Source organism: Bombyx mori, chromosome 17, assembly GCF_030269925.1.
Source record: "Bombyx mori chromosome 17, ASM3026992v2".
Taxonomy (NCBI): domain Eukaryota; kingdom Metazoa; phylum Arthropoda; class Insecta; order Lepidoptera; family Bombycidae; genus Bombyx; species Bombyx mori.
Window position 1 is genome coordinate 15,435,956 of NC_085123.1, and position 12,052 is coordinate 15,448,007.

Sequence of the window (12,052 nt, forward strand, 5' to 3'; positions counted from 1 at the left end):
AGAATTATTTTTACTACATTTTACAATTTAAGTTGACATTAAAAGACAATATCATCTGCCTCAAGCACAAGCTTTTAGGACTGACCCAAGTACAGGAGGAAAAAGCAAAGGAAATCCTGGCGTTGCAGTTCTGACTTGCTTAATGCATAAAGGCGAAATTTGGGAAATTACGACGAGTATTTCCATCGTGTACTCCACAGAATTTAAAGACGAAAGTCTTCGATCAGTGCATCCTGCCAGTCATGACATATGGAGCTGAAACGTGAAAGCTCACAGTTCGGCTGGTTCCTAATTTTCAAGTCACTCAGCGAGCTCTGGAGAGGACTATGCTTGAAGTTTCTCCGACAGATCGAACCCGGAACGAGGTGATCCAACAGAGAAGCAAAACTACCGATATAGCACAGCGGATTAGTAAGTTGAACCTGGCCGTTTTAGCTGGAGAACCGATAATTGCTGAGATAAGCGAGCTTTTTAGGGGAGACCATGAATTGGCAAACGTAATGCAGGAATTCTTAAGGCTCAGTGGAGTAGCTATCTACACAGGGTAGCTGGTAATAGCTAGACGAGAGAATCTGAGGATCGTGTTAAGTAGCGTTCAATTGGAGTGGACTGCTATGGACTGACCCCGTCTGGGCATAGTTGGAATAGGTCCTTAGACTACCAACGAATAGGTAGGGGAAAAAAAGAATACGCTGAATGATGATGATGCTGAAATGCAAACCTGCTCGTGATTGGGCGCCAAACTTATGGTGATGACTGATGTAATTTTTTATTTCACATTATTGATATTGAAACTTGAATTTCATATATCAAGTAGTGATATTCACGCTCCACTAGTAAAAACCACGGTACTTGCACGATCTGAAGATCTATACAAATGTTCCAATTATGCCAAACTAAAACTCAAACATAAACCATTCGCAAGAAAAAGCAAACCCGAAATATAGATGTGATCTCATATATTCGAGTTTCTCCTCAGACCTACGTGATATCTCAGATATTATTATTGGATCAACTTACGAAAAGGAAAGTCAATATTTTGTTAGTACACCACGTCATTCCGATCCTTGGGAGCTCCATAGTTTTTATATTAATATAGAATTTTCTTCGCTCTTCACGTTTCGAGGACATAATTAAAACTATTTCTACGATTTAATAGTTCCTTTTGGAACGAAGTTCCTTATCGCGCGTTGTGAAAGGGGGCTAGACGAAAAAAATTCTTACGAAGAGTTGTCACGACACTTTTTATTTTTAGAGATACTACTGCCATCTATCAATTTTTATGGGAACAACTTAGACTGTTGAAATTATGGAATGAGTGCAACAGTTACTAACGCATCTAACATCTGTATTATATTATAATATGAATGTCACACAATAATAATAGAGAAGTAATGAAATGTTTAGCAATTATAAAATTTGATGATCCACAAAAAAACAGCATTGAAATCATTTGGTCGGCGTACAAAGATTTTGTTTGCAATTAAAAAAATCAGGCAGCAATCCTTGTTGGAACGAACAGCAGAAGATTTTTATTATTTATGTATAGTCTTAGTATAATTAATGGCTATAGTGTCTAATGTATAGTCTACATGCTGACGTTCATTATTATTATTCACATAAATAGCTGTTTCTTTGTATATTATTTATATTTATTTTTGATAAATCATTGTGAATAAAATGAAGTTGATAATGTAGTTTTTTTATTGTTATCATTAAAAAATGTATACCCGAATAATTATTTTCTTTATACCTCGAATATAACTTAAAATTAATATTTTTATAATAAGGAAATTCGTTCCTGTCCGGTGTCCCATGACACCACACATCTTTTTTTTTATCGTTCGCGACCACTAAATTGTAAAGTACCCTAAAACCATGACCAACTCTGATTGGTGAGGTTTAAGGTCGAATTTACAATCATTTATAAAATTGAGGTCTCTGTCGAGGTCATACCAAGATAACTTTAGGTTTGATCACAATGAAAAATATAATATAATTCTTATCAAGAACCGAGTGAAAGTGGCAGATAATTTGGTATTTGTATTCAGTAAGCGACGAAGCCTATAGACATAGCAGAATTAATAGCACTATCCATACTTCCACCTGTCACCAGACTGCGCAAGTCTTTTCCTGCAGCAACGACTAAGTATTGCAGTACCTAGGCAACCAAGCTTGCCATTTCACTACACAGTATCGTTCCTTAAAAGTGGAAGCTATTATACTTGTTAATTTCCGAATCTGATAACAATCCCAAGGGAGCGCCTGCCTATTTCTGCCGTGAAGCAGTAATGCGTTTCGGTTTGAAGGGCGAGACAGCTGTTGTAGTGTTAAAAGTGAGACCTTCCAACTCATGTCTCAAGGTGGGTCACGGTATTTACATTGTAGATGCTAAGGGCTCCGGTAGCCACTTAAGATTAGATGGGCCGTGAGCTCGTCCACCCATTCAAGCAATAAAAAAAAAATACAAACAAACATCCTTTCATATTTCGAAAAATAATTGTACCTGCCCATTTATATATTGCTCTCGGTATGTTATCAACCCGTAGTAGTCACAATAACAGAATCACTGTCGAGAATAATCAGCGCAATTTCAGTAGACAGCGAGTATCCAACGAAAATGCTCGTGGAAGTCATCGTATTTTTGATAACCACACTTGTTGCGTATTATTTATACGTTTACAAGAAAATACATTACTTCTACGATGCAAGAGGAGTCAAGTACCAACCAGGAATACCGGTTCTCGGTAATATTCTGAAAAGCTCATTGGGCACTGGTCATTTTTGGGAGGATATTGATAAGATATACAAAGCATTCCCTGGTGAGAGGTGAGTTTTTACTTGACTAATCTTTTTCTTTTTAACTTTGCCACTCGGCACTGTGTTTGAGTTTCAAGGCGATATTTATATGTATACATTTGAAAATCCATCTTTGTAAAGAAAAAATATGCTCGTTTCTTGCTGGTAAATAATCTACTTAATTTAAAAAAAAATATCTGTAATCCGACCATTTCAAATTGCATTTATTTAGTCAACCTCCGTTTATAGTAGGTACATAGTACAGATATTGCTTATATATCTCAATGATTTAAATGAATTCTTACAGTTGAGCTACGGTAAGACCACATGGTACATTAAACTCATCATAATGTTTCAAAACGGCTAAATAAAGCCGGTTACTTTTGATTATCAATTGGCTATGAAATCGTATGAAACAATCTGAGGACATATTTAAATAGGCGGTTTAGTTATTTGGAGCTTCTCTGGCTGCCTCTGCAAAAATAGACACAATTTGTTTTTATTGCTTAGATGGGTGGACGAGGTCAGAGCCCACCTGGTGTAAAGTGGTTACTGGGGCCCATAGATATCTTCAACGTAAATGCCACCCCCACCTTGAGATATGAGTTCTAAGGTCTCAGATTAGTTGGGCTGATAGAATAGGCTGCCCCACCCTTTAAGCCGAAACGCATTACTGCTTCACGGCAGAAACAGGCAGAGCGGTGGTACCTATCCGTGCGGACTCACAAGAGGTCCTATCACCAGTAATCACTGCGCACTAATAAAACAATCGTGTTATTATTCTGACTTATCTTCACTGTCGTATCCAATAACCTTTAGGGTCGTTAGATAAATAATGTATTGTGTCTCAGTATTTATTGACAACGATACTAATGACCAACTATTAATTTTAGCAAGAACAAGAGTTTCAGATCCGCTTGCATCACAAAAAACGAAATTAATGTGTGTATGGTTGTAAATGACTTGAATTTTTTTACGGTCGTTGTTGGCACTTTAGATGACTTTTTATATATTAGACATTATTAGATAATAGTCAAGTGGGTGGTTGTACTTGGCCTTTTCTCTCTCTCTCTTTAATCGTCCCTCATTGCGGAGGAACGTGACTCCGTCAACTAGCTGTCTCCATCGATCCCGTTCTATAGCTTAGTGGATTTCGTCGCTGGCAGGTATTTTTAGTTCCTCCGCTATCTGGTCCGACCAACGCTTGGGACCTCTACCCCTAGCCCTTTTTTTTACTTTTAGTCGCTTGCAATTTACATAACAATAAATCACAACACGCACTTATGTATATACAAAAACTAATTGACAATAATACTGGCCTGTACAAAAAGTAATTCGATATGACTTAGGCGTCATATGCAGGCTCATGTGCGAGCACTTACCTACTTGTTAAAATACCATCAACGCACTATAAATAGCACCGAGTCATTTTTAGAAAATCGGTGTTTTTTTCATATTTTTTGCGACACTTTTTGCTTGCTTGAACCGATTTTAGTTGTCATTCATTTGTTACTTCTAGGTACATAGGTTACATCGAAGGCACAACTCCGATATTGATGATCAAAGACCCTGAGATCATCAAAAACATCACAGTGAGAGACTTTGATCATTTCGTGAACCACAAAGAATTCTTTCCCGTTGAAATCGACGCTTTGTTCGGAGGAAGCCTTTTCATGATGAAAGGTATTATAACAGTAAGCTTATAATGAAATTCTAAATTAAATTTATTTATTATAAAAAAAAAGAACACATTCCTAACCTAAAAGTACATGTTATTATCCGCAACATGCTTCGTCAGAATTGTAATGGTTTGTTTTGGTACATGACAAATTCATTATAACCATCGTCCAAGTATTTTCTTCATTAGTTTTGGATATTTTGTTACCTTCTTCTTTTCACGTATAACTTAGAACTCAGAAGATCATAATGAAAATTATCAACACCCAGTATTCCACTGCTGGACATAGGCCTCTCCCAATCCACGGATCGTTTGGAACCTCTGGGTCTGCGGAGGATCTTCGGTTCCCTCTATATTTCGTACCGTGTGAGTGCAAGGGGAGTGCTCTTAGGAATTGTTTGAGATGATATTACCATCAACTCGTTTTTACCACCTCACCGCCCGCTACCGGAGTAGAGTTCCATACTACCTGGAGCCACTGCGTTCATCCATAGTGCGCTTTCAGAGATCTTTTTTGCCACGTACCATCTGGCTTTGGAATGAGCTCCCCTCCACGGTGTTTTCCCCGCCCTATGACATATCCTTCTTCTTCTTCAAACGAGGCTTGTGGAGACTACTTAACGGTATGCAGCGGCTTGTCTCTGCCCCTGGCATTGCTGAAGTCCATGGGCGACGGTAACCACTCACCATCAGGTGGGCCATATGCTCGTCTGCCTACACGGGCAATAAAAAAAAATAAAAAATCCACATCACTGAGCTCATAAACATACCTACAGCATTATATTAACATACTTGAATAAGTACTTCGAAGTATTCTATCAATGTTCACAGATGACAAATGGCGTGACATGAGAACAACCTTAAGTCCAGCATTCACGGGCTCTAAAATGCGGCTGATGTTACCGTTCATGATTGATATCAGCAAGAACATCGTGGAGTATCTTAAAGGCAAGAAAAGTATTAGTCATTTTTGACCAAAGTTTCGAAACAAACCCATTCTATTATTTTAAAGAAGATCATTAATCTCAAATTTATTACTTCAAGGCAGTTGAGAGATATGTTTTTTAACAAATTACCTTTATGAACTGTTACCAAAAAACTAAAAGCTACCCATATAAATGTTTATTGAATGAAATAAGCCCTACTAATTCCATCATGGGTTCTATAGGTCATCAATTAGAAGATGTAGACGTAGATGATCTGATGCGCAGATACACGAATGACGTCATAGCCTCAGCCGGTTTCGGACTCCAGGTTAATTCGCTGGTCGACAAGGATAACGAATTCTACGAGTGTGGTCAAGCAATGTTTAGCACAAGTTGGCCACAGAGATTTAAAATGATATTGGCTGCACAGTTTCCAACGTTAGCCAAGGTTTGTAATTTCACTTGAATATTGTTCAATGCTGGTTTTATAATCGTAAAAAAACTCGCCTCAAAACTATTTAATGTTTGGGTTGTAACTTTATTAAAAGTACTGTAATATTAACCTTTTTTTACTACAGTGTGCTATTAAAAGTGTTGTAATATCAGTATCTTTTACTATTGCTATTTCTACACGGTGGAAGTTGTTGCCTTTGAATTTCTTGATCTACCTGCGTGTTTTTTTTTTATTGCCCACCGATGAAACAGACGAACATACGGCCCACCTCTTCAGCAATGCCAAGGGCAGAGCCAAGCAGCTGCTTACCGCGTTTTAACTAGAATAGTTAGATTATTCGATACGTTGGGCATTTTATGTTCTGGTCCACCGACGCAAGTTACAGGAAACACATTTACTACTTATTCAATTGTAATTCATTTATATTATTCAGTTCGTAAATTGTTTTGTCCTTCATGGTACCGACGCACTGGGTGACATATTTCTATTAGTGCGTTGATTGATATTTATGGATACTCCAATAGAGTCATGTCTGTAATCAAATACAAGAACTACGCAAACTTTCGCAAGTAGAAGATAAATTGTAGACCAAAACACTTAACAGTTTGATTATTTCAGTATGTATCAAGATTTGTTTGCTCTAGATCAGTGATCGCTAAATCTTAAAGAGAGTCCACAGTCCATAGAAAAGTACCAACAAAAAATCACAAAAGTCTTAACGATGCCCTTAACGAAGCCCTTTAAGCCGTAACCCACGACAGTTTTGCGACAGATATGGGACGAGTGGTGATTTCTCACAAAACTGCAAATAATATATGTAAAAAAGTTGTAAAAACTGAATCAACTTACGAATTTTTTGTGTATAGTTTTAGTGATTAATCCGTCAGCTCGATAATTAACAGAATTTTTGTTACTAATTATATATACTAATAATATACCAAGTGATTACCTTTGAAGTGGGGTTTTTTACATACTTTCAATCAAACAAAATCCAAATGAAGAATCATTTCAAGGATTTTAGATTATTTATAGAAATCGGGAGTATGTGACCGTTTTTAAAATATTTTATTTTAACCCGACCAGTTCCTATCTAGATGATCAAACTTCATAAACAGTAGCAGAAATGCTTCATAAGGATACGTGATTTCAAGGATTAACCGCCTTATAGTGTTAACGATTTGGTAACTGTTGATTATTGAATTACAGAAAATAGGAATAAAAGTATTTCCACAAAAAGTAACTCGTTTCTTTAGAGAGATCGTGACCAGCACTATGGATTATAGATTGAAGAACAACGTAGAAAGACCGGATATGATTCAGCTACTGATGGATGCTTATAAAGGTACGTATTTCAACACATTCTCCTCACAAGGCAAATTGTAAAAAGAAAAGGCCTTAAACTCATCGACTTTTAGGTATATTTGGTTGAATTTAGATATAAAATTCAGTATTTTTAGACTCATGTCTATTACAACTAAATATGATAATATTATATTGCTATAGAATCTTGGATTTGCCTGGAATTTTATCACGAACTCAAACTACTCCCTACCATATTTAGACATCTTTTGGTTAACTCTTCAATAACAAATCCTTTTAAGTAAATTTATCTAGTAAACCTATGTATGATAATCATTCATTTCTCATTTCAGGGACTCTTAAGAATGAGAGCAACGAATCAGACGAAAAAAATGTAGGTTTTGCTATGACAGAAGAGATGTTAAAACCAAAGGGGAATGTAAGAAGTAAGTTGCATATAAACTACTAATCTTACATAATAATAATATATTGTATTTGTATTCGTATTGATGCCAAAAACATTACTATTGTTAGCCCATATAAAATAAAAGATATGAATTCGTTTATAAAATAAAATTTGTTCTAAGTTTCACTTCAATATATTGGGATTCTGAAATCACTTGCGAAAACCACATGTCTCGTAAATAAGCTGCTTAAAAGTGAAGACCTCTTTATCTAACTTTTTGTTGTTTGCAGAATGGACCCAAGACGAACTGACCGCACAAGTTTTCATCTTCTTCCTTGCGGGATTTGAAAGCTCGGCTAATGGTCTGACGCTTTGCATTCACGAACTCGCACTGAATCCTGAAGCTCAGGAAAAATTGTATGAGGCGATTATAAAGTTCAAGGAAGAGAAAGGACCGCTAACCTACGACAACATTGGAGAATTGAAATACTTAGATTGTGTTTTGAATGGTATTTAATTTTTGGCTTAAATAGCGGAGATCTAAAAATCTTGAAAAAAAATTGTAGGCACTTTGAAATTTGTTGAAAAAGGAATATGAAATGTTCGTAAGACTAACCATTAAAATCATGTTTGATAAAATGTATTCAAAGACATTTAAGTTCAACATGAAGCGATAAGATACTGAGTACAAGAATAAAAACAATCATAACATTGTACCTCTTATATTACCTCTAGCCCAAATTGGTAATCTTATAAAAATAATCCAAATATCAGAAAGGATATAATGACAAAATTTAAGAATGGGTTAAATTCCTATTTCTGTCGTGGAGCAGTAATGCGTTTCGGTTTGAAGGGTGGGACAGCCGTTGTAACTATACTGAGATCTTAGAATTGATATCTCAAGGTGAGTGGCGCATTTACATTGTAGATGTCTATGGGCTCCAGTAACTACTTAACGCCAGGTGGGCTGTGAGCTCGTCCACCCATCTAAGCAATAAAAAAATATCTTAAAAGTGGTTTTAATTACGTCTGCGACTGGCAAAAGCCAAAAAAGTACAGAAGTAATCTAAGATCGAATAAAATATTCTTCACAGAGACTTCAAGAAAATGGTCTGCCGCAATAATAGTCGACAGGGTGTGCTCTAAACCATACGAGCTTCCACCGCCGAGGGAAGGGGGGAAACCTTATAAGGTAAATATCGATTATGGCCAACTTCCGCGCATTGTTTAAAAGAATTATTACGAAGAAGCTATGGAAAGACTTGTTTAACCACACATAATTTGTTTGAGATGTAGTTCAGAATTTAATATGAACAATCTCAGACGGTGAGCTGCATTTAAATATATAATAATATGTTGAATCCGTATATTTATAATTTGAACGAAAATTCCTAGATCTTCAAGCGCTTGATGTAATCAATGTTGTTGAGACCAAACAGTTGCTTGCGAAGATTTTTGGTAGGTGTTGAAGATATGTCACTTTTATTTGAGTTCCTTCAAAATCTAAGGGAATTTGCAATCGGAGTCAAGAGCCTAATGAGTATGATAGTGATGCTATAAACAATTTTATTACCCATTTACTGTAGTATTTTTTTTTATTATCTCTGTTTTTTTATTACCACAGCTTCAACCAGGAGATATAGTTTACAATTCTGTTAACTCCATCCAAATGGATCCCGAGCATCATCCTGACCCTGAGAAGTTTGACCCGGACAGATTCTTGGATGAAAATAAGCACAAAATCAAACCGTTTACTTTCCTGCCATTTGGTGCTGGACCAAGGAATTGCATTGGTGAGACGTCCAAAGTTATTGTTTATGTAGACGACAAGGCAATTTTAGAAGTAACCGCTTATAATGTCAAACAGATGAAGTTTATTATATCAGTGTTCATTACAGAGTGTTTTTACCCTACTCCCCAATATCTATCTCAAAAAATCATTGAATAGCTTCGGCTTTGCTTGTTTTTAGCACAGTGGCGTCAGCACTGTTGTACTTAGTGAGTATGTAACCAACTCTTTCCGAATTAGCTCACTATACTATTATACTCTCAATATTATGAAATACCTTTCTTCATACGCAGTTTCTGGTTGAGAAACTGATAGATACTGATAGAAATAATGACAACGTATTACTGAAGATTATATCATAAATACATGAAGCTTTTTTTTATTACGCAGACGGGTGCACAAGGACATGTTCCATTTAGTATCATATCACTACTAAAATCTATAGACATCATAACGTGAATACCACCAACTTTAACCCTCAGACACAGCCCACTGAGTTTCTCGCCGGATCTTCTCAGTGGGTCGCGTTCCGATCCGGTGGTAGATTCTGCGAAGCACTGCTCTTGCTAGGGTTCGTGTTAGCAACGTCGTTAGGTTTGAGCCCCATGAGCTCACCTACTAGTTAAGGTTACGCTGAAATGGACTCTCAAGGCTCTCAGCTAGGCAGGGGAAAAAAAACCACCAACCATTCTGAGGCATGAGGTCTTAATTGTCTAAATTGTATTGATTGATTGGTTGTTTGAAATCTGATATTTGCACATTGTTATCAGAAAATTCAGTTTTCCGATTCCGGTTACAAGAATTTCTTACGGTGATCTCTTTCAGGGTCAAGATTCGCACTTCTGGAGCTTAAAGTTTTAATCTACTATATAGTTCTGAATTTCAAAATAATAAAAACCGAGAAAACATTAAGCCCTATAAAACTTCAACCTGGCGAATTCAATATAAAAGTTTTGGGCGGGACATGGACTCAGTTCGAAGCTAGAGAATAAAAATCACTATCGGAAGACAGAATCGAATGTAAAAGTATAATATTACATAGCAAAAGTTACCATAAGACTAGAAATCAAATTCATTAACACAGCCAATTATCAGGCTGGAGATTAAAAGCTGGTCGCACATTAAAGAATCTGCATCCACTGGACCAGTGACGTAATACTGGTCGTCTTCAGATCAGGTGTTGCGACGTTGTGTTAATAACAAGGATATCGGATCAACGTGTTCCTCGAATCTAATTTTAAATAGTTTTATTGTAAACTAGCTGTACCAGTCTGCTTGAATATACGTTGACGTGATCACAAAAAACAAAAGCTTTTCTCGTATATAAAAACGTATTTCGTGATTATACTAAATTAACACATTAGTGGTTCACGGTAGAAATACGCAGGGCGGTGGTACCTACCCGTGCGGACTTACAAGACGTCCTACACCTAGCCTTACGAGCTGCCTACGTCACACAAGTAGAAAAGCCTATTTGGTACGACCTCTATCTTAAATTTTAGTAACGTCAATCATACAAACTTACCGCTTTCTACTAAATGAACATCGAAAAAGTGGCTTAGGCCTTATGACCGAGAATAATAAGACATGACAAAAACGGCCTTACGATCAAGAACAATGAAGACGTGGCTTCGGCCGTTAAAACTACCAAAATTCTCCAATTATTACCAAGAACAAAACTTGGCTGTATGGACTAAAATCCTTTGCCTTTCCCATTAGGGATAAATTAATATCATCATCATTTTTCTACTAAATGTCGATGCTTTGAATATTTCATGAACCCCTTTAAATATTTGTTCAAATTTGGATTTGTGGATTTTATGAAAAATATTCTAATGAACCGACTCTACCCATGGCACTATTGTACCATTGTTTGTGAATGTAGTGACTTTGACGTTTTTCCATCAGATGAATTATTCTTCTTCGATAACAAAAAGTATTGACTATTGCCTTTAATATGCATATCGGCTTCAGATATTTTTTTTTATTGCTTAAATGGGTGGACGATCTCACAGCCCACCTGGTGTCAAGTGGTTACTGGAGCCCATAGACATCTACAACGTAAATGCGCCACCCACCTCGATCGGTTCAGTAACTACCTACGTTGACTACTTTTGAATATTAATCATGTTTTGGTATGGAATAAAATATATGTTCTCTCTCTGTCTCTTCTTCAAGCAAAAAAATAACGTGAACAATAAAAATCATTAAAAAATCTTCACTGACTTTTTATTTAACGTCGCAAATTCAATCCACATTGATCCAATTTATCATACCGAGCCTGACACTTTCAATCCTGCTAGATTCCTCGTTGAAAACGAGTATCAAATGAGGGAGTTCACTTTTATGCCTTTCAGTATTGGCCCTAGGAATTTTTTTGGTAAGTAAATAATGATCTAGTATTCTCTTATAGTTTTGTTCACGATTTACATTTCATACTAGCTGACCCGGCAGACTTCGTAGTGCCTCAATCGATAAATAAAAGAGACATCAAAGGAAAAATAAAATTGTTTGTTTTTATATAATTCCGAGCTTTTTTATATTTTCTCACCTTTTAAACCTTCTCTGGACTTCCGCAAATAATTCAAGACCAAAATTAGCCAAATCGGTCCACCCGTTGTCGAGTTTTAGCGAGACTAACCAACAGCAATTCATTTTTATATATATAAGTAGAGATAACTCCTCACACGTATAATTTATA

General features: G+C 36.4%; 1 protein-coding gene across 1 annotated transcript; it reads left to right on the plus strand.

The window, feature by feature from the left end:
* The first annotated feature begins 2,620 nt into the window (after positions 1-2,620).
* Positions 2,621-10,571, plus strand: Cyp9g3 (cytochrome P450 9G3). The gene is given in 10 exon segments (NM_001114984.1): positions 2,621-2,829; positions 4,319-4,482; positions 5,309-5,425; positions 5,646-5,851; positions 7,064-7,199; positions 7,510-7,602; positions 7,853-8,071; positions 8,657-8,754; positions 9,187-9,355; positions 10,177-10,571. Coding segments are annotated over 10 exon segments (1,578 nt in total). The 3' UTR covers positions 10,344-10,571.
* The last annotated feature ends 1,481 nt before the right edge of the window (positions 10,572-12,052 follow it).